The 23,746-nt window shown below is 38.6% G+C and overlaps 3 protein-coding genes across 3 annotated transcripts in view; 1 reads left to right on the top strand and 2 right to left on the bottom strand.

The window, feature by feature from the left end:
- Positions 1-5,146: 5,146 nt before the first annotated feature.
- On the top strand, positions 5,147-9,863 carry LOC134791236 (zinc finger protein 121-like). Its single transcript, XM_063762216.1, has 6 exons — positions 5,147-5,350; positions 5,431-5,842; positions 6,183-6,666; positions 6,832-6,921; positions 8,003-8,152; positions 9,659-9,863. The coding sequence occupies exons 1-6, from the start codon at positions 5,228-5,230 to the stop codon at positions 9,792-9,794; spliced, it is 1,395 nt and encodes a 464-aa protein (XP_063618286.1). The 5' UTR covers positions 5,147-5,227; the 3' UTR covers positions 9,795-9,863.
- Positions 9,864-11,645: 1,782 nt separating this feature from the next.
- Positions 11,646-17,234, bottom strand: LOC134791232 (zinc finger protein 470-like). Its single transcript, XM_063762209.1, has 8 exons — positions 17,008-17,234; positions 16,455-16,938; positions 16,115-16,375; positions 15,064-15,262; positions 14,757-14,846; positions 14,275-14,418; positions 13,128-13,319; positions 11,646-11,724 (listed from the first exon to the last, which is right to left on the bottom strand). The coding sequence occupies exons 1-7, from the start codon at positions 17,128-17,130 to the stop codon at positions 13,181-13,183; spliced, it is 1,440 nt and encodes a 479-aa protein (XP_063618279.1). The 5' UTR covers positions 17,131-17,234; the 3' UTR covers positions 11,646-11,724; positions 13,128-13,180.
- A 1,495-nt stretch (positions 17,235-18,729) lies between these two features.
- Positions 18,730-23,746, bottom strand: part of LOC134791255 (Fanconi anemia group I protein homolog) — a 46,843-nt gene continuing 41,826 nt past the window's right edge. The window contains exons 22-25 of the mRNA XM_063762237.1: positions 22,135-22,330; positions 21,239-21,413; positions 20,374-20,479; positions 18,730-19,276 (exon numbers count right to left, since the gene is read on the bottom strand). Of these exons, the coding sequence (XP_063618307.1) occupies positions 19,179-19,276; positions 20,374-20,479; positions 21,239-21,413; positions 22,135-22,330 (575 nt within the window). The 3' untranslated portion in view covers positions 18,730-19,178. The remainder of the gene's footprint in view (positions 19,277-20,373; positions 20,480-21,238; positions 21,414-22,134; positions 22,331-23,746) is intronic.

Genomic DNA, 23,746 nt, shown 5'->3' with positions numbered 1-23,746 from the left:
GGTCGAGCCCGTTTGGACTCCACTTTAGGAGGGCAATGGGCAACAAATAAATTTGACCAATCATAATTAGTGTCGCATTGCTATGTTTTGTCCCTCACAGAAGAACGCGTATACCACTTCTATAGGATCCTACCTTCTATGAGTAAATCGCTTGCGCATATTGCTTGTGCTTACTCGTATCGTGTAGAAGCTCCATAAATCTACATCACATTCGAAACGAAATCAAAGTAACGAAACGCAAGGTTGTCACTGTCAAAATACTGAAATGGTTGCTGTATACGTAGTATCTTCTTAGTAGTTTGTGGTTGCTGTGTTGTGCATTACGGTGTTTAATTAGCTGAATTGGCAATATTTTAGCGTTTTTACCCAATTTCTAACCAAGAAATACTTAATGATGGACATGTGCAGAACTTGCCTCAAAACTCCAGCTGATAAGCTTATTTTGGAGCTGGAGAATGTCATAAAAGATGGCAACAAGAACTCTTACCACATTATGCTGTTTTGTTTAGATATAGAGGTAAATATTTGTGTAAGGCTTTGTTTTTTCTCTCATGGACTCATTTACAATCCACTTGACATATTTCACTTCAATTACAGGTCATCGAAGACTCTAAAATAACAACGAATTTATGTAACAATTGCTACAGAAAAATCATATCGTTTTATAAGTTTAAAGCCCTATCTCTGAAAAATGATGCATATTTAAAGTCTCTTGAACCAGCTGTACAATTGGAAAACCAGAAATTATCTGTGTATGTGAATGAAACCGGAATTAAACAAGAGAATTTCTCAGATCCTGATAATTTTGGTCCCAGTCTCGTAGAAGACTATACAGAATATAAAATAGAATTTGAGATTAAGGAAGACGAGTCAGTCGGAGATACAGAAATACAAGTTAAGAAAGAAGACACATTCCATGATGCAGATGCAGAGTCAGACAAAGAGCCATTGAGTGTGGTACAGAAGGTTAAATATGAAAATGTCAAAAAAGATTATAAAGAAAATGGTAAAAATACATTTGTGTTTGTTGTATGGTGGTACCTATTGCACCAATTTATCTTAATCTCAACTGTTTTAGGATAGCAGTCTCTAAAAATTGCTGCATTGATAAATTTGGACATGTGCTTGATATTTAAAGCAAAACGGAAAGTAAACACTTTAAACTGTATTTAAGGTTTACTTTTTAGAAAATTTGACAAATTACATAAGTAGGAAAATTTACAAGCACAACAATGGTAGAGTCAGACCAAGACAAGCCTGCATCGATTTTGATAGCATATGCAGATCTAGTGTTATTTATATGTCATAATTTCATAGAAGTTTGACGTTTAACCTTTTGAACGCCACAGACGGCAATTGACGTCAACGCAAAATCGTGACAACGACGCCAAAGACGGCATTTGACGTCGATCGTTTTTTGATGAAAATCTACTGAAAAACACCCCACTTTTAGGTTGGCATTATTTATTTCTTAAACTAAATTTTACCTCCGTGGCGTCAGTGGCACAGCAAATGGATGCGCCGTTTGGCGTTCAAAAGGTTAAAATACAGCTTCCACTGTCACTTCCAAAATCATTGCAGTCTTGTCTTGGTCTAGCTCTACCATATGCTTCATATGACATACACTCTGTGTGACTAACTGCTTTTATGTGTATTCTTACTTTTTTTTTTGTCTAGCAGCAGTGCACAAAAAACGTAGGCGTCCAAAAAAAGTAAAACTACCAGAAAAAGGAAAGGTAAAAGGAGAGCGCCAAGTGTGTGAGGAGTGCGGCAAGTCTGTCCGTTACCTAAAGGATCATTCCATTCTTCACGAGCGAAAGGGTGAGAGAAAGATGATTACATGTAAGGTCTGCCCGAAGCTCTTCAAAACTGTCTCAGGTCGCCAGAAACATTACCGTAACATCCATTTAGGCTTATCTAATGTAAGCAAATCTATATGTGATATTTGTAATAAAGAGGTTAAATATCTGAAGAAACACATAAGGATGATGCATAATCGGGAAAGTTTACCATATGGCTGTGTGTCGTGCGACCGCCGGTTCCTATGCCGTTCAACGCTTGAGAAACACATGGCCCTACATGATGGCGTGCCAGAATTACCATATGAGTGTGATATATGCAAAAGGAGGTTCCGCACCAAGAATTTTGTCTCAAAACATATGTAAGTTCCATTTTTAGGGTTCCGTACCCAAAGGGTAAAAACGGGACCCTATTACTAAGACTCCGCTGTCCGTCCGTCGGTCTGTCACCAGGCTGTATCTCATGAACCGTGATAGAAGGCAGTTGAAATTTTCACAGATGATGTATTTCTGTTGCCGCTATAACAAAAAATACTAAAAAGTACGGAACCCTTGGTGGGCGAGTCCGACTCGTTTGTTCTAGTAGGCTATGGAATGTGTTCGGACTCAAAAGAAGAGGGCACACCTATTTGAAGTTAGGCGTTATGCAGTAACTGATATTGGGGTTTTTTGCTCGATATTGGCGGAACCCCTGTCTGAAACTGCGAAATTCGTGTATAGTTTTTTTGATATCGCCTGAATGAATTGAAATTGAAACTCTGTAATGTAGAGGCCTAACGGAGCCGACATGTCTCATTGAATAAAGGCTTTTAAAAATGTGGATTAAAAAAAAACTATTGTCTTTGTAAATGTTTCTTTGATTATTAGTTTAATTAATTATGATATTTGTTTCAGACGGCAATTTCATTTAAATGAAAAGAATTATCAATGTGAAATCTGTTCTAAGACTTTTTTCGAGAAACGACCATTTATTATTCATATGGAGTAAGTATCATAAATTTAAACCAGGAAAATTCTGCAGAGATTTTGACAGCACACGCAGCGCAGTGCAGGTGTTATTTTGAACGTCAAATGTCTATGCAATTATGATGTATAGCACTGGCACTACGTGTGCTGTCAAAATCTCTGCAGACTTTTCTTGGTCTAACTCTAGTAGTCTAATGTATATAATATACACGCTGAAACTTAATTGGTGATCAGGCGGGGCAGGAACCAATATTTCTAATAAAGTAATTGATGGTGATCACATTAATGAAGCATTTTTTTATCATACCTATATTTTACGGTGAAAATATTTTTTTATTGTAAAAGGGATCTGGCTTGGCTTGGCCTCTTAAGTCATAAATAAAAAAAAAACAACAATTAGACACTATCGGCAGGATTGACATAGAAACCTATATTAGCGCCATCTCACATCTGTAATAAGCTTCGGGCAAACCCCATTGTTACCATAAAACTCTTGTTTTTATCACATATTGGCTTGGCTTACAGGACGCACTCTAAGGAGCCGCTATACAAATGCGAGGACTGCGGCCTAGCCCTCAAGACGAGGGAAACGCTGAGGAATCACCGCTTGCTCCACCGCAATGACAAGGAGTTCCCGTGCGAGCTATGCACCAAGACGTTCCGAAAACTCACGTAAATGTTACCGACTATAGGCAATATTACGCAAAACTGCGTAGAGGGCGTCACAAGCGCTATCACAGGGCATTCCGCGAAACACGAAAATCGAAAGCTCCGTTTCTGCCTCTCTATCACTCTTGCCTATTCGATGGATAGAGAGGCAGATAACGAAATTTCGATTTTCGCGTTTCGTGGTAGGCCACCTTGTAAACAAACCGCCTTGATGCATCAATGTCATTGTGAAAACTTGTCAAAGAACTGTTTAAGGCCGAGTATGTATAAGTTACTCTAAGGTTTACTAAACCACATAGTGCTGCACCCTGGCGGCAGAACATTGCAGTAATACTCCCTATTTGAACTTTTTAGTTATATCACTATCACCCCACCCCACAAACCCACAATACAATTTTTTTCCGTTTTTAATTGGAACCTTATCCTTAAAATAATTAAAAAACGCAGAATGGAGACAAACGGTTACCATAGATGGCGCCGCAATCTTTAACAAACCATACCGTTAAACATGTCAAATCCATAAGCTATCGGCTAGATTACAGGATATGGATCGTTTAATGGCAAGGTTTTGATACTTATCGAATAATTTGATCTCATAGTCAGTTCTAGTACCTAATCTTATACCGATTCGCTATCTAGGCGAGATCTAGGCATTAGACAGAGCTCAATCGAAGTCGGCATTTTAAGGCCCAAATAATATCCAAACATGAGTTGGGAATTTTGTAAACTTTTTGACTAAACTACATTTTTATAACTCCGTTATCATACGCATGCGGATTCACAGGCCACTCCGAGGCCAGTTCGACGTGTTGCCTCCCTGTCACACGAATGAATTTACAAGTGCGACAGAGAGGCAACACGTCGAACGTGGTTCGCGGTAGGCCCTCAGATCCTGATCCAATATGAAGACCGTCTCATGGCAGGGACTCAAAAGTATTAGATATTGTTTCAGCAACTTGAAGATCCACATGGTGACCCACACGAAGGAGAAGCGCTTCGAGTGCCGCCACTGCGGTGTGCGCTTCGGCCGCTCACACCACCGCAGCCGACACGAGTTCACCGCGCATCAAAAGCGGCTAAAAGACGTATAAACTATATTTTTTTACATTTTTATGTATTTTTTTTCCAACCCCCGAATCATTAGTTAGTACACGAATAACTAGGTAAACTAGCTCATCATACAAATAAAATGTCGCCTGTGAATATTGCACAGTTCAGTAAACATCAAAACCTCTGTAGATTTTGCATATTCTTTACCTGCCTTTCTATAGGTTTTGAATATTCGAGCGAGAGCAACGAAGAATGTGATTCAAGTTTGCGCTTTTTGATTGCGCAAGTAGCCTTACTTGCTTCAGTTACAAGCACCATGTGAGCGTAGGAGTAGGTATAATAACCACCGCTATGTGCTAATCGATATTGTTTGTTATAGTTGTTGCGATTAGCCGTAATTCTCATTTCGCTAAAAATGTATTTTAATTTAAACAAGTCGTAAAAAATAATCAGTTAAGAACACCGCATGCGCATAATGTTGTGCTAACTTTAGTAGTGCCATTAAGTTGTCTTTATCCACCAATTTACTTGCATCGTGTAGAAGCTCCATAAGAATAAGACCCCACAAATCACCAATATCAACGCATATCTGCGAAACGAAACGCAAGTTAGTTTGTTACTGTCAAGTGTCAAAACTGTCAAAATAGTTGGTTGTTGCTTTACGGTGTTTAAATCGTTTAAATAGGTGATTTTCCAATGGTTTAGCTTTTTTTACTCAATTTCTAACCGAAAAATACTAAACGATGAACATGTGCAGAACCTGCCTTAAAACTCCAGCTGATAAGCGTATTTTGGAGCTGCAAAAGGTCATAAAAGATGGCAACAAGAACTCTTTCCACGTTATGCTGTTTTGTTTAGATATAGAGGTAAATATTTGTGTGGGACTTTGTTTTTCCTTTCATGGACTCATTTACAATCCACTTGACATATTTCACTTCAATTACAGGTCATCGAAGACTCTAAAATAACAACGAATTTATGTAATAATTGCTACAGAAAAATCATATCGTTTTACAAGTTTAAGACTCGATCCCTAAAAAATGATGCATATTTAAAGTCTCTAGAGTTTCTAGAGCCAGCTGTGCAGTTGGAAGATCAGAAATTGTCTGTGTATGTGGATGAAAACGGAATTAAACACGAGAATTTCTTAGATCCTGGTGATTTTGGCCCCAGTCTCATGGAAGACAATACAGGATTTAAAATAAAAGTAGAGATTAAGGAAGACGAGTCAGTAGGAGATATTGAAATAAATGTTAAGAATGAAGACACATTGCCACATCCAGAATCAGATGAAGAGCCGTTGAGTGTGATACAGAAGGTTAAATATGAAAATGTTAAAAATGATTGTAAAGAAAATGGTAAAAACTACGATTCTACTACTACAATTTAGTTTTGTGGTTGTTGTGTGGTATAGCACCAACTTATCTAAATCCATACTGTCATAGGAAAGCAAAGGCACTAAACATGCCAATAAGAATTAGTGTGTTGTTGCTGAATTTCTATAATTATATTTAAAAAAATGCTTGTTTTTTTAAAGTCGGCTCATAACTATTCTATGCTTTGGGAATACTAAAATTACCTGAAACCTAGAATATAGCAGAATTTACCAGTGCAACAGTGGTATGCTTCATATGCTCTCTGCACTCTGACTAACTGCTTGTATATGTATTGTTACTGTTACCTTTTCCTTTTGTCTAGCTCCAGTACGCAAAAAACGTGGACGTCTCAAAAATGTAAAATTACCAGAAAAAGGAAAGGTGAAAGAAGAGTGTCAAGTGTGCGAGGAGTGTGGCAAGTCCGTCCGTCACCTTAAGGTTCATTCCCTTCTTCACCGGCGAAAGGGTGAGAGGCAGATGATGCAGTGTAAGCTCTGCCCAAAGCTCTTCAATACTGACTCAGGTCGAACCAGACATTACCGTAAAATCCACTTAGGCTTAACTGATGTAAGCAAATCTGTATGTGATATTTGTAATAAAGAGTACAGACATCTGAAGGGACATGTAATGATGATGCATAATAAGGAAAGTTTACCATATGGCTGTGTGTCGTGCCCGCGTCGGTACATGTGCCGCTCGGCGCTTGAAAGACATATGGCCAAGCATGTTGGTGTGCCCGAGCTTCTATATGAGTGTGATATATGCAAAAGAAGGTTCCGCACCAAGAATATTGTGTCAAATCATATGTGAGTTCCATTTGAATGAGTTTCGTTTCTAAAATTCGTTTATTTTCATTATTTTTTAAATATTAATTTCTAGCTTTGCTTCACCACTAGATAGACAGATATAACATTTAAAAAATAATTGTTGAATTTGATTATTAGTTTAATTAATTGTGATGTTTATTTCAGACGGAAGTACCATTTAAATGAAAAGAATTATCAATGTGAAATTTGTTCGAAAACTTTTTTCGATAAACAACCATTTATTAATCATATGGAGTAAGTACCAACATAGTAGTCTTAATTTGTAAACCCACTATCCCATCGAAATCGGTCTATCTGTTTGAAAGCGACGATGCCACAAACAGACATTGGCGTCAAACGTAAATCACCCCTCTTGGGTCCCCACCCAATAGCTGCTGATGCTGATAATAAGAAAGGACTGATATACATATTATGAAAAATTAGTCAAAATACGCCACGGACTGGACGCACGCGGCAGCAACGCGGGCAGGGGTTGAGGGTTGTAAATCGTGTAAGCGTCGCCGCCCGGACATCTAAAACAGGGTCTACCGCGAAAATTTCCGCGGTTTCCACGGAAGACCAGCGTCGAGATCCTGAGGTGGTATCTCGACATTAAGCTGAGTGGAGACTTTTTCAGTGACGCTTAATGATAAGTTGGTTCTCTATGTCTCATGTAATACTTAAGTTAAATTTAAGCGTTTTTGAAAAAAAATCTTCTATTCTATTCTATAAAATTCGTTATCTGCCTCTCAATCACTCATACGTACTCTAGCGACACGATTCCTCAGCGGGGCAGATAGCGAGAAGCCTACTGATTTATTAGTCGCCATCAGATATCGGAGCGGCTAAGACGCACACAAATATCTGAACACGCCTGATTGCGACTGTACATTTTACTCAAGTCGCTCAACGCGCGGCGCGAGGGGGGTGCGGGTGATTCGCGGTCGCCCCGCTCTTCTGTTCATTCCCACCTCAATATTTTGAACTGAATACCCGACTAGACTTATACCAACCGGAATATACGACCGTGATTACTTTTTGTATTTTCGAGCTCCCGATATTTCGACGCAGTTACATGCAACCAGAGGTCGACATAAAGGCCTGTCTCTATATTGCGCGGCAAACCCACTATCGAACATTGGCTCGCGAGGCAGCCGCATGCAAAGGCTACCGGGTTGGCTCGCGACCCAACTCGATCAGATTGAGTTCAAGAATTATCGATAGTTTGCCGCGCAATATGGAGACAGGCCTTTAGTGAAACTAACCGTGAATCATTCAAAACTGTTAATGAATACCGTACGACTGAAGACACACTTTATGTGACTTTATCCGGCAGCTCGCACTCTAACGAGCGACGATACAAATGCAAGGAGTGCGGCCTAGGGCTCAAGACACAGGAAACGCTTCGAAAACACATTATTGTGGTTCACAGCGACGCCAGGAAGTACCCGTGTACAGTGTGCAGCAAGAGCTTCAAGATATCAGCGTAAGACCGCCATTTTGACTTTTTGTTAGTCTAAAAAAAATAGTCCCTACGTCAATTCTAGGGATTACTTGTCAAGCGGACCGGCACGGAACGGGATTAGTTGTTAATTACCCCGCAGTCTAAATGCCTCCCCCCACCTAGTGATGTGCCGTTACCGGTAAAATACCCAAGGTGGGAAAATTCCCAGTAATGTTACCGGTAAGATTCCCCAGAATCAGTAATTTACGGTAATATTCAAATTAAGTAAATGTCAACATAAGTTGTTTTACATTAAATCATTACTTGTCAACAAATGCATCATACGAAGTGCAAAAAATCAACATAGGTTTACTTTTCTAGTAAATTCCCAATACTACTGGTAATTTTCCCAATGTTACTCGGTATTTTACCAATATTACTAGGAAGTATTCCCCTTGTCTGGGCAAGTGGGCATAGTCAAAACCAGTTCCAGTCAAAACCACTCAATGAATAATACTAGAATTTTAGTAAAACTAAAACGAAAATGTAAAAATCACATTGATTTAATAATAATCATCACATTTTTATAAGTAGGTAAGGTGTAGTACAATGACATTGTTTTTATACGTTAAGTGGTAATTTTTTATAGCTTAATTGATATAATAATATTCTTATTTTGAGCGTGTATATTTATTTGATTTTGTTGATTTATTAAAAAAAAAGATATTTATTTGATTGATTTCATTTATTTCATGTATTTCATTTATTTTATTTACTTTATATTTATTTAGTGACAGAAAAACCTCCGTAATTGACGAACTTTGATTTTTGCGGTTATAGCCCAGTACGGGATACAATACAGCGTAATACTACATTGCTTCGCAACTCCGCTAAGATTGAGTGAAAGAGATAGCTGAAGCTACGAGTGGAAGAGACGTAAAGATAATTAAGCCATTTCTACATGTTTTAAATTAAATTAATTCATTTATAACGCAAGCGTTCAAGTACGAGTATATTACCCGCTTTTGGGAATATTACCGGGAAGAATGGTAATTTACTGGTAATATTCCCAAATGGTAAAATACCGGTAATGGTATTTTACTCTCGGCACATCACTAACCCCACCTTACATTGGAATAATATTCCTTTGCGCCATCATTTTTCTAATTGGCTGCCTGTTTTGTTGTTTTGCCAGACTTAAATAGGGTCGGTTGCACCAAACTGTTTGTCATCTTTAAAGAGTTCGCTACATTTTATTGTACAAAGTTTCATAGTAAACCGCCGCGGCACGCCGGGTGAGGTGACGTTGATCAGTCTGTCATTTCTGTCAAGTGCGGTTGGTGGAACTGGTATGTACTTCGCTGGCCCAATATTACAGGGTTCTATATTAAATTTTCAAGATAGTTGAAATTCGACTTAATGTCAATATGATATGACAATGTTCAAATTTCAGTTCGATAAAAGTGAAACATAGAACCCTGTAATATTGAGCCAGCGACTTTATAGCGATACGTGGTTTATCTCAAAGGATCTGATTGGGCGTTTCAGGTACCTCAGGAACCACATGCGAACACACACGAAGGAGAAGCCTTATCCGTGCCGATTCTGCGACATGCGCTTCCGCCGCCCACACCACCTCAAGCGACACGAGTTCTGCATTCACAAGAATATGAAAGCCGAATGAGTTGCAATCTCTTCACAACTTACAGTTGAAACGATTCTTGTTATTAAGGAGACTTCTACAGGTACCTATGTAAGTAGTGATCCCCATATGGGGCAAATGCGACCGCTTGCGTCTCGAATACGCACATGCCCCGCTCTTATAGGCCTTCCAGGATTCGCACGGGTACGCGATGAAGGCCCCAGGCCTTAGGACTGATTCGGCGTAGAACAAGTACGAACGCCAGTGGCTGCAGAAAACTGGAAAGGGGTTAGTTGGGTTAAGTACCTAGATAACATACTCCATACAAATAAAAAACGTTGTCTTTAATTTTTTCTGAGATTTCCTTTCGTTTGTACCTATTTGTTTATACATTTTCAGTCACCCTTAAGCATTTTTTAATTAACCTTTTTTGCTCTATCCTTGTAAGGCCCACTTGTACCATTCCACTAGCCCGGGGTTAACCGGTTAAACCTGGAGTTACCATGGTTACCAGTACAATTTGACACTGAGTTAACGGTTTACCCGCATAACCCCGGGTTAGTGGGATGGTGCAAGTGGGCCTAAGACTACATACTTATTAAGTTTGATTTTAAATCGAACTATCTTTTGTTTTGTTTCGTTCAATTTTCAAACAAATCAAAATAAACTCTATTTACTACATTATAGGTTCAAATTCCAGTAGCAGTTTTTTGACTTTATTCTTGTTTAGGTATATGGCTAGCTGGATTTTTCTTAGGAGGCTAATGGTACTCATGATTTTCCATTTCAGTCACGCGAAAGTATAACATAAAAGGTGAAGGATTTTAAGCCTAAGTGAGATATCAGTGGAACGACAGACCAGTGACGACCAAGAGCGCCACAGCCACGAATTCCTGCTACTTGCCACGAGGAAGAACTGATCTAGAAAAACATGTCCAAGTCCAATAAAACTCAGTACGTTTACTATCCCTTTAAATTAAGAATTTACATTTCTTTGAGATAATATAGTCGATGTCAGCCATAGGTATTGTTTATTTCAAAAAGTTTAAAGCTCACGCCAACATACTTGAAGTTTAAAAATATTAAGTTACAAAGAATAATAAACAAATATTACAAATTAATGTCTAGTAACCAATTATCCCCATAAAATTTAGATTAATTACATTCATCAATCAATAATAAATAATAGATTTTTAAAAAGCAATTACTAAGGACACAGTTGATTTTATCCCATAGTGTGGTCCAGTACCTATCTGTCAGATGGTTGTCCTCTGTCACTCTGTCAGGAGGCACAGAAGTAGTTGATATAATGTGATATTGATTTTTTTCCCGGCTTCAATAATCCTGAAAAAGAATAGGTAATTTAATTTAGAACTTTTAGAAGTACATATGCATCCACACCGCCGTTCACTTTTATGGAGCAATACTGTGCAACAGTAAGTATCTAGGTATGTTACTTAATGTTACACTTAAGTTTTTCCACAAAAGATAACTGCGGTGTGAATGTATCCAGATAAATCGACAATGTTGGTATAGAACAGTGGTGGGCAAACTTTCTTCATGAGGGCCCTAAACTTGAAGGAATTTCAGAGGAGGGCCAGATTTACAGCAAAAATGTATTTTTTATTATATTGCTGGCCATATTATACATTTTTTTAAATGACCGGCGGCGGGCCAGATAAAACCCTTTCGCGGGCCGGACCTGGCCCGCGGGCCGTACTTTGCCCACCACTGGTATAGAAGCAGATAATCTAAGGTCCTATATTACATTTTGATCTTATTGTCACCTTATAATGTGGCGCCTTAATATGTAGAAGGTCAAAGGTTGATTCCTATACGATCAGTCTAAGAAACTCTTGAATTTTTAGCTTTAATGAATTGTGCATTGTTTTGAGTTTCCTACCTTTGTAATGGATCATGTCGTTGATCCGAAAGAGATGCAAGATGTTCCAGACCGGCGAAATTAAATTATCTGAAATCAAGTACAATTAATCTCTCAAATGTAGCGAATTAATTGTAAAAAATACGGTATTATACTGTATTTAAAATAAATTATTTTACAGCATGCATGAAATAAAGCACTAGATAACTATTGGAAATACACAGATAGGAGTTATTTTTAAACACAAGTTCTATTTAATAAATCGGATAGAAATATAAAAAGTAGGTGAGTCGACCGTGACGTCACGATGTAATGTTTCATATAAATTCCGTATTAGCAAATCGTTGTGACAGTTCTAAAAAAGTAACTGATTTGATTAGTAGGAAAATACCCTACTAGTGGCTCTGTGAGCTGTAGACCTCGCGAGCAGAGCTTGAAATAACATGGTGCTAAGAGCTTTAAATACACCGTGTTTTTTTTTGATTTCCGTTAATTTCAAGGGTGCATTCCTGAGCTTAAATCAAGTAACTTTCTCAAAGACACCGATGTTCTAATTAAGTCCATTTCGGAGATAATCCATAGTTTATTTTTTTACTATAAGGCCTCTACAAGCGTGTACACTTGCCTTAGGGCCGGCTTACATATTGATTAGTGTTTAGAATGAGTTCATACTTTTGCTACTAAACTTAAGTACAATCTCGGTCGATTGATGTACGAAATGACATTGATATGTCACAGATTTCAATTGTTTGGTTGAGTTAAATGTAATGCCCGTGTTACAACAACGCTATATGCTACATTTAATTACTTTTTAAACAAAAAAAAAAACAAAAAAGAAAACAAAAAAAAATTTTTTTTTTGAAAATAACTATGCCATTTAGTTCTTATAAACGTACTTAACTATACCCCGAAGTTAACGGAATTCAATAAAAACACGGTGTATAGTAAATTAAAGAAAAACAATACGAAATTTATGTGTAAAAAAATACAAAAAGTTATAATATCCCAGCATACAATTACTGGGGATCGAACCCAGACCCTCTGTGCAAACAGAAAAAGCGAACGTTTACAAACTGAGCCAAATAGTTCTTAGATGGGTTGACGAAATTTAGCTACTCCTTCTCAAATTAAAATTAGTTAAAATTAAATATCTAAATACCGCCTAAACCAGCGATAATTTTTTTCTGCATTTTTTGCTATTAACTCTGTAAACATGTTTCAAAAAGAAAAAAGTCTTATGATATCGATACGACTATTTGTTTAGGCGCCAGGTATCACGACTCCGCCATTTTTAAAAATTTCCAAAAACCGGATTGACAAAAAAATTTTATTTAGTCATAAAATTCGGTCACAAAATTTCACGAGAATCGGTTAAGAATTGCGACCTGTAGAGGAGAACATCCGGACATACGAAAGCAAAATGCCCGAGTCAAAACGTAGACCTTCGCTTCGCTTCGGTCAATTATTGAGATAACACAAATTTATAGCTTCACCTATGTCACAGCTGCCGCCTGATTTGGAGTCTTATTCCTTAGCGATAAAGTCGTCAGTCGGCAGCGCGCTGTTTCTGGTGCGCGGTGAGCTCGTGCCGGCGGCGGTGGTCGGAGCGCCCGAAGCGCACGCCGCAGAACGCGCACGGGTAGCGCTTCTCCTTCGTGTGCTTCACCATGTGGGTGCGCAAGTTCCTGCAACACCATGCTTGATTAAGGTCTCATTTAGACGATGCGAGAACTCGCATGCGAGTTTCATTACATTGCGGGTTTTGATCGGTCGGTTGAATTTGACGTAACCGACAGTCCGCAATGTAACTAAAATCGCATGTGGGTTCGCGCGCCGTCTAAATCAGCCTTAAAGAACTGTAATCTCTGATGGATGGTAGCTCGGGTGCAAAGCAGTTGCAATCTGGAGTTGTAGGCGTCCATAGGCTATAGAGACTGCTTATGACTCTTCCATAATAGAGAAATAGAGACAGATAGCGTTTCCATGTCGTAGCGCAAACAATTGTGTCGCTTAACTTCAAATACGGGTAAATCCATTCGACCCTCAGCAAATATCAACTCTACGAGTATTACCTTTTATTAATACCAAAATCGCATAATCTGACAGATGGATTTACCCGATTTTGAAGTTAAGCGGCTCAATTGTCATTTTGGCTAGGTCCCTTGGCTCGCCAAAATAATGTAAGGCCAATTTGAACGTGCAACTGCCTTCAAACCGATATTAGAAATCGAAATCATATCAGTTAGTTTGCCCGCGCGTCTCGCTCGCACTAATCAAGCTCAGATCAAAGCGAAATGAACGCGCGAATGGCAGCTAACTGATATGATTTTAACATCATTTAACTTCATTCAAATATCGATTTAATGTCGTGCACATTAGAATTGCCCTGTGAGTGTACAAACAGCAACACTCCTAACTGTACATCGGTGGACCTTATTATAAAAGGTCCCAGTGGAAAATGTTAGAGGAGGCCTATGCCAAGAGGCAAACTGAGCTTCGAGACATATTATAATAAACAAGAACATGTCTAGTACTCACACAAAACAGAGAAGTTCAAAATAAAAAGGCTTATCATCATCATCAAAGGTCCACCGATGTACAGTTAACGGTGTGGGCGATGGTACAAATGGTGGATCATACCCCGACTTGGCGAAGCTCATGTCGCAGTGCTGACACTGAAAGTTCTTGTCGCCGTGGATGAGCGCGTGCTGCTTCAAGTAATGTGCCGTCGCGAACGCCTTGCCGCACTCCTCGCACTTGTGGGGACGCTCGTTAGTGTGGGATCTGGAGAAATTATGATTTAAATAATTGACCGTGGCGTCAGCGAAGGTCTACGTTTTAACGCAGGCATTTTGCTTTCGTATGTCCGGATGTCCTCCTCTACAGGCCGCAATTCTTAAGCGATTCTCGTGACATTTTGTGACCAGATTTTATGATTAAATAGGTTTTTTTTTATCCTGTGTTTGGAAATCACCACACAGTCCACAGAAGGGACCTTCTTCTGAAATGTGTTTGACCCAGACCTATGGTAAAAATATTAATTGAGAACTTAGAATACATCTTTTTTATATGATGATTGATGAGCGACGAAATCATGAAAACTCCTGTATTGCGTAGCTTACCTCACATGTGCTCTCAGGCGTTCTATCTTGAAGAAAGCTTTTGAGCAGAACTGACATTGATGTGATCTTATTTTTTGGTGGACCTGACGTCTGGGGAAACAAAATTGTAATTTAATATAATTATTTTATGATCTCTAATACCACTTACAGCTTGGCAAAAATGAGTAGAAATTAAAAAGTGGCACCACTGTAGTGTCGTCCCTTTCAAACCAATCTATATAAGAAAACGGGACGACACTACAGTGTTGCCACTTTTTAATTTCTACTTTTTTTTGCCAAGCTGTAAAACAAGGTAAAGTCAACTTACATATGCCTTGACACAGAGTTCTTAGAGCAGAATCTATTCTGGCACATATCACACTCAAACGGCAGGTCCTTGGTGTGTGTGACCATGTGCGCATCCAGCGCAGACTGGCCTACAAAGCGGCGCTCACACCGCACACAGGGGTAGGGTAGTGCGCTCGGGTTGTGGACCAAGTTCTTGTGATGCTTCAAACCCGCTACCTCTGAAATACATACAGTATTTATTTCATGATAGCATATAATACTATAATGCGCGCGGTTGTTTTATGCGATAAACGCAGCGTTGCGTTGAATGCATGCGTTAACGGAATGTATGAAAATTGACAATGCTCTTACCGCGTAAAACAATATTGCGTCATTAGTTTTATCTAATCATCATCATAAAATAAGAATAAATTCCATAAAGAAGATCACCAAAACAAAAGATGTCACAAAAACAATAAAAAAGTTAAAATGGAAATGGTCAGGACATACAATCAGAGGCAAAGAAAAATGGTCGAAATCGATAATGAACTGGTTCACAGGCCATAAGAAAAGGAAAAGAGGTAGACCATTTAGAAGATGGGTGGACGACATCAAAGCCACAGCAGGAACCACATGGACGAGAGTTGCCAAGGATAGAGAGGAATGGAGAAGGTTGGAGGAGGCCTTTTGCCAATAAATGGCACACAGACAGAAAAAAAAACGCAAGAACTGTAGAAAATAATGCAATCTACTGTCTGAAATAAAGGATTATTACATTACATATTACAATCATCATCATCATCATTTCAGCCATAAGACGTCCACTGCTGAACATAGGCCTCCCCCTTTATCTAATGTAAAATGTAATTTTTCCTGCATTCCCTTGACTGCATGCGTTCAAGGCTGCGTTTCGCATAGAATAACCGCGCGCTTAAGGATACTTTAAGCAATTCTTTGTTTTTCCCTGAAATTCAGTCCAATTGAAACAATTAGCAAGGCTTTACCCATATTCAACTTTTCAAAATTGCAGCTTGACTTTCTCTTAACAAGTATATCTAGGTATGTTCATTTATATAGTAGTACTAGCTCACCTTTACCACAAATGTCACATTTTTCCTTGAACCCTAAATGTGTCACCATATAATGCTTCCTTCTGCCCCCAATGCTGAAAAAGGTCTTGGGACAAGCCTTGCACTGCAGCTTCTGGCGCCCCTCCTTGGGCTGATGCTGGAGCGCATGCTCCCTGAGGTTAAGGAACGACTTGCCGCACTCCTCACACACACGCCGCTGTGGTTTCCATTTTTCTTTTTTTTTAGATTTATCTCTTTTTCGATGGCCAAGTTTTTTAGGTGCTGCAAATAGGAAAAAGATAAAAATGTAGACATGTAACCACATCACATCTAAAAATATTTTCTCCAATGTGCTTCTTACCATTTTCTTTAGTATCTTTTACAATGTTTTTATGTTTAACTTTTTGTTCACTTTGTTGGTCTTCATCTGCCTCCACATTATCTGATATATTTTCATCACACTTAAAATCTATTTCTATATCATCATATGAGTTGTTATCCTTAAAATCTATTTCTCCATCTTCATCTGAGTTGTTATCCTTAAAATCTATTTCTCCATCTTCATCTGAGTTGTTGGACTTAACATTAATATCTACTTTAAATTCTGTATCACAGTCCTCTAACAGGACTGGCCCAAATTCATCAGAATCTAGTAAATTCTCATGTTTAATTCCGTTTTCATCCACATACACAGACAGTTTCTGGTCCTCCAACTGTACAACTGGGTCCAGAGACCTCAAATATAAATCATTTTTCAGAGACAAAGCCTTAAACTTATAAAACGATAAGATTTTTTTATAGCAGTTAGCACATAACTTTGATGTTATTTTGGAGTCTTGGGTAACCTGCAAATAAAGGAAAATATGTAATAATTGTCAATGCGTCCTTGAAAAAGGTCACAATCAAATATTTACCTCTATATTTAAACAAAACATCATAATTTCGAAGCAGTTGTGTTTGCCTTCTTTTATGCCATTTTCCAGGTCCGAAATATGCTTCTCCGCTGGAGTTTTAAGGCAGGTTCTGCACATAATCATAATGTTGACTTTTTTTCCACAATTTCATGTAGATAATTAGTCTACAAATAGTGCAAGGTAAACTTCGACTTTTATTTCAGAGTATTTTCGTAATTTCAATCAAACGTCAATTACAATCACAAATCACAACATTCACTCGACTCGACATGTTTTGACAAAAGCTTGCGTTTCGTTTCGGTACGACACCTTTTTGTTTTCTAATGGTGCATACACACGGCGCGAGTAGATGGACGGAGCAACCAATTTGTCAGTAAGTATAGTTTGTCAAAGGACTGTCTCATTTCAAACATAGGCAGAGAGAATCATACTATCTTTGACTTACACTAGTACTATTAGTTATTATAGTTTTTATTGTTCTTATTAACTGAAAATTTGGTTTGACCAACTATAAGCACCAGTGGCCTATTTTATAAAGCTACAAGTTACAATTTACAAGCGGAAGTCTCGTTCTAACACATAGGGTTAGAAAGAGACTTCCGCTTGTAAATTGTAGCTTTATAAAATAGGCCACAGGAAAACTATACTCATCCTTTTTTTGGGTGCTCGTACTAGTGTAAGACAAAGGTAGTATGATTCTCTCTGTCTATGATTGAAATGAGAGTCCTTTGACAAACTATACTTGCTTAAGTTACTTGTACTAGCCTGCGCAAATAAAGTCTGTCAAGCCATTTCCGTCAGTAGAAAAAAGGCGGCAAATTTAAAAAATGTAGAAGTGATCAACGTAATCATTCCAGCCCGTCAAAACTACTTTGTGTCAGTAGAATAAGGCGTGAAATTCAAATTTTCTATGGGACGACAATACCACAGAATAAATAATAGTACTACCGTACAGAAAGGAAACTTCCTACAAAACCGAAGTTTGACAGCGGTTCAGGGTCGAATCATGCTATCCCTTTCTAATATATGGCAGTATCCCTTTCGGCAATTTAGGGTTGTCAAAAATCAAGTGATTATCTTATCTGTGCCCGTGTAACCCTAATAATTGCTCGGAGCAATGCTGAGGGCCTACCGCGAACCACGTTCGACGTGTTGCCTCCCTGTCACACTTACGTACGAATTTATAAGTGCGACAAAGAGGCAACACTTCGGACGTGGTTCGCGGTAGGCCCTCTGAGCCGAGCGGAGCCGAGTTTGGGCGAAGTCAGGAGTTTCGCACCCCTGACAATACTTCGCTCCTACATTTTTAAAATTTGCCGCTTTTGCCACTGACGGAAATGGCTTGACAGACTATATATATTTATATATGTATTTCGGGCCTCGGGGATCTCGGAAACGGCTCTAACGATTTCGATGAAATTTGCTGTAAGGGTTTGGGCTGTTGGGTTTTCGGGGGCGAAAAATCGATCTAGCTAGGTCTTACGCATATACTTACTTTACTCTTTGGTCTTACGTGTATCTCTGGGAAAACGCGCACTTTTGAGTTTTTATATGTTTTCCGGGCAAAGATTGTTATTTGTTATCCACAACCGGCTAACTGGACGTTGGGCCTAGCTAGGCCCAGAAAGGGATGTAAGAGTGTACATTTTTGGTGTCTCCACGTCTCCAGTGATAAGACAGACTGATAAGGTAAGGAGATGTGATATAAAAAAGTTCCATTCGTAATGTTCCAAGTTCCAAGCATAATGCCCGTTAATTACCTTATTACACAAGGTATGGTACCCGCCAGTAAAAATAAGATCACAGTAATACATTTATTTCCGATCCGACACATTCAGTCAGATTTAAACTAAATAACACAATATTCACTCATCATTTTAAAACGAGTACGAGACTCAATCGCGTAAACTTACGTTTTTTATATATTTCGCCTGAATACACACACCACTACAGCAGAAAAGTACGTGAAGCAATTAAAATCAGTTTTCGTCCACTTGACGAAATTTGATTATAAACCTACATTGTTGCACAAATTTGGACTTATTGAAATACAATATATCTACATAAAATGATAATTTCGCAATAGCAAATTAAAAACGAAATATATTATCAGCTAATCCATCAAAACTAAAGCAATGACCCTATGTAGAAGATCAATACAGCGAGAGCGTTTAAGAGCGCCTCCTTTTGCTGGGTGGTTCTGCGTCCCGACTGTCTTCGTTGTCGCTGGCGGCTGGAGATAGCGCCTCTGCTGGCTCGTCTTCGTCTTCTACAAAAAATAAACGTTCGGTTTTTCAATTTTTTTATGTTTGCAAGTTTATTTGTCGAGAACAGCACACGGTAAAAAAGGGCCGAGTTGTATTGCATGCGTGTAATAATTCATTAACAAAATTGATGATTATTCCAAGCCAAAATCATGAGCATAACGCTATCGATAGCCAAAGTATCGAGGCTAACTGTCGAAGTCAAAACAGCTGTCCATGGAAGCGTTAGTTTTAGTAACTGAATGTACAGATGTAGTGCATAATTGTATTCCATCGTATTTTCTCGGAAACGTTCGTATCTGTCATGCTAGTTCAGTCAACCTCATTACTTATTGTACCGAGACTAACTGAAATAGTAAGACACTTTGGTACGTTTCCGTGAAAATACGATGGAAATTAATTATACCTACACTAGATCTGTATAAGCACTATGGCCCGATTTGTTAGACCTGTACCACAAAAGCATAAAATTGTTGTAGTAATTCACCGAATCGCATTTCACCTTGAATGAAAAAGATATCACTAGATTTTTTTACTTGACGCACTTTTTCGCGTAGCTTTTGACATTAGTATAATTAAATTCTAGTATTAATTTTTTTGTGTAGTATTTTACCGTAGACGCATTTCGCCGCGATCGACGTTTGTGTCTTAGATCATTTTGTTTTGCTTTCTTTAACGCCAAGTATCCGAAATTAAGAATTACACCCAAGTCTACAGAATCATCAATCTACTCAATCTTCATACAGTTGCGTTGAATCACGTCGCCAATACAATACACGATCGAGGTGAAATGCACTAAAGTAATAAACGATTGAGTCATAACGCGAGAGTTAAATGCACGATCGAGGTGAAATGCGACTAAAACTTATAGCCACTAGAAAATAAAACTATTGAGACACAATGCGAAAATTAAATATGAGATCGAGGTGAAATGCGATTCGGTGAATTACTACAACAATTTTATGCTTTTGGGGTACAGGTCTAACAAATCTATGGCCCTTTTAACCTTATTTTGAAGCAGTGATGACTTTTCTATGACAATCATTGGCCTTGGGTTAGTATAATAAATGTAAAAAAGGGTACAAATAGTACAAACACTCACCAGCCTCGTCTATCTCCGGGTTGTCTTTAAGCATCTCCTCTACGACCGGCGCCCGTATCCTGAAGTCCCGGGCAGTGCCCATGGGGAGGTACTGCATCAAATTCACCTGGGGACAGAAAGGGGGTTGAAAACTGTCTATCGTTTACTATATGATGAGTTCCAAGTGAAAGGAAAAAGCAAGATATTATCAATTCGTTTTCAGTCCTCCGTGCGGAATGGGGCAATTTTCGGTAAGGGGCTACCCCAGGTTTTCATCGATTTTTGACAAGTTTTGAATCGTATCTCCTTTTTTTGCACTTCAGATAGAATTATAAGACAAACGGTTATCGGTTTTTCAATCTTTTATCTCCGTTTTGGTCTACCGGATTTTGAAAGAAATTAATAATAATTTCTTTATGAATTTTTTAAACATTGTCTAAAAAAACACTTTTTTCGTATCTAGTTTGCTGTGAAGGATCTTACATGTACGAAATCTACATATTTGGATTCGTCTTTGACGTCCCGAAAAATGTGTCTAGGGTTTTAATTTTAAACTAATTAACACAAAAGTTATGGCCAGAAAACCAGTTTTTAGCCTAAAATTGTTCAACTTTGATGCCAAATATATCGAAGACAATGAACTTTGAAGTACTATATTGCTTAAAGCCGTTGCTGTTAATATGATAATATTAACAGCAACAGCTACTAGCTACAAAAAACGTTAGAAAACTAAGGGATTCAAATCGAAGGTCATTGGCGTGGGGTAGCCCCTTAAACAGATATCTGGTTGTTCCCTATGCCCCACCAAGACTTGCTGGAAATTTATAAAACGGACGGACGTAGGCAGCAATTTTGTTTAAGTACCTACATACTAAACTTATTGTACCTTGGTGTTGGCGGACAGCAGCGCCACCTGGCGGCCGAAGCGCTCGGCCTCGAACACAACTCTCGGTATTTGCTTGGTGTCGCGCGCCTTCTTGCTGGACGCTTCGAGGAATATCACCAGGTTGTCTACTGTAGAGGACAGCTTTTTGCCGCACAGTTTTAACAGGCGCTCCATACTAAAAAACAGATAAATTGATTCAGTAAAGTGCGGCTGAAGGATGCAACTGATTCTTCAACTGGAGCTTCAACTGATGATTCAAGTTGGAGCACGATGTTGCTAAGCGGGCGAGGTGTTCAAAATGATCTAGACGCGACTTTATTGTTAAGAGAATGTGCGTGTCAAGGTGATTTTGAACACCTCGCCTGCATAGCAACTTCTGCTGACAGTATGTGTTAAATTAAAACATACATTTGTTATTTACACCAAGTTTCAGTGACAACAATCTCCTTAAAAATATTGCTTTACATTATCCTTAAGGGGTCATCCATTAATTACATCACACAAGTTTCTAGGTTTTTTGACCCCTCCCCCCACATTGTCACACTTGGTCACATTTGGCAAACCCCTCCCCCCTGGTGTGACTTCACATTTTTTCAACGTAATCGGCTAATCGAATTAAGTAGATTGTACCTATTATTAATATTTTTGAAAAAAGAAATATTAGTAATTTTATAACCCAAAACTGATTAGGAAAGAAAATTAAACGAATAAAAATGATTATCGTTCCAAAAACTTGTTATTTCACTGTACAGCGAATTAAATAAATTAAAGTGTATGTCACAAAGTTTGTGACTCCCCCCTCCCCTGTCACATTTTCTTGACCCCCCTAAACGTGTGTTGTAATTAATGGATGATCCCTAATTTACAATTGAACTTAAATTTAGGCGTGTTGTTACCTTCGTATGTTTGAGTCGAGGGTGACAGGAGTCAGCTGTCGCACTAGCGTGGCGAGCAGCGTGTACAGTCGCGCCAGAGACGACAACACACGGGAGCTGCCGACGCCGACTGTACACCGTAGAGTGCACGCCGAGCGGCTCCAGGATGTCAGCTGGCAGAGTTGGAGGATCACTGCTGAGTATACTTCTTGCAGTTCTGTAGACCAATCGGCCGTTATCTATTAAGTTAGCGACATTGACGTACATCGTCATCATCATCATTTTATTAAATAACAATATTATATTGTGTTTGAAATCTTAAACCTAGGCACATGCATACAAAAATTTGGTATACATCCACTTGCCAGAATTTCAATTGCCATAATTTCATTTGCCATAATAGTCAAAAGCCATTATATTGTTTCCCATAATTACATATGCAATACTTATTGTTTACTATATTAGTCACGTGCCAGAAACTTTGTTTCCCATAAAATCAATTTCAATAATATCATTTGTCATCATCATTGTAAGCCATAATTATCACTAGCCATAATATATTTTTTTTACAGAAACCAAATGCTACTAGAAAAATGGGTTAGGTTAGGTTTGAGCTGCGACCTTTACAGAAAAGTAATGCTACTGGAAAAGTGGGTTAGGTTAGGTTTGAACTGCGACCCTTACAGAAAAGAAATGCTACTAGAAAAGTAGGTTAGGTTAGGTTTGAACTGCGACCCTTACAGAAAAGAAATGCTATCAGAAAAGTGGGTTAGGTTAGGTTTGAATCGCGACCCTTACAGAAACCAAATGCTACTAGAAAAATGGGTTAGGTTAGGTTTGAACTGCGACCCTTAAAGAAAAGAAATGCTACCAGAAAAGTGGGTTAGGTTAGGTTTGAATTGCGACCCTTACAGAAACCAAATGCTACTAGAAAAATGGGTAAGGTTAGGTTTGAACTGCGACCCTTACAGAAAAGAAATACTACTGGAAAAGTGGGTTAGGTGAGGTTAAATATTCTATTAAATAATATTATTACAATTAATAATATGGACAACAACACGTATGGCACTCGTACGTTCTGGAATCTAATAATCGGGTAAACAAAGAGTATGTCACATCATTTTTATGGTAAACAAACAATTCGGGCAAATGAAATTCGGGCAAATAAAATTCGGGCATATGAGTATTATTTTATATAATTTTCGGACAAACAATAGACAACCCAAAAATTTATTACAAAACAACATCATAGCCACCAATTAAAAACACACACACACACACATCAAAGGACGGGCCTTACGGGCACTAAAAATGGTACTAGTTCAGCGGTGTCACTCACGAATTCGGCCCAATCGTGCACTCTAACGCAACTAGTTGCGACCAATCGCGCGCGTGATGCGAACTCATCAACCAATTGCATTGTAGCGGTGTCATACCGCTGTACTGGCCCCATTCTTATTGCCCGTAAGGCCAGTCCTGAGATATACGTCAATGGTTAGCGAAATTACGATTTATCTGGATTGTTGTGTCTATGTCGGCGGCCGATCGTAAAGTTCCTGGGTATATAATGCTTTGACGGTAGTCACATTAAGCCAATAGATAGGGAGGATGGGTCCGTTAAGATGCTTCAGAT

The sequence above is a fragment of the Cydia splendana genome, chromosome 6 (assembly GCF_910591565.1).
Source record: "Cydia splendana chromosome 6, ilCydSple1.2, whole genome shotgun sequence".
NCBI classification, from domain to species: Eukaryota; Metazoa; Arthropoda; class Insecta; order Lepidoptera; family Tortricidae; genus Cydia; species Cydia splendana.
The sequence above is the reverse complement of the archived record's forward strand: the minus strand, read 5'-3'. Positions and strand labels throughout refer to the sequence as shown.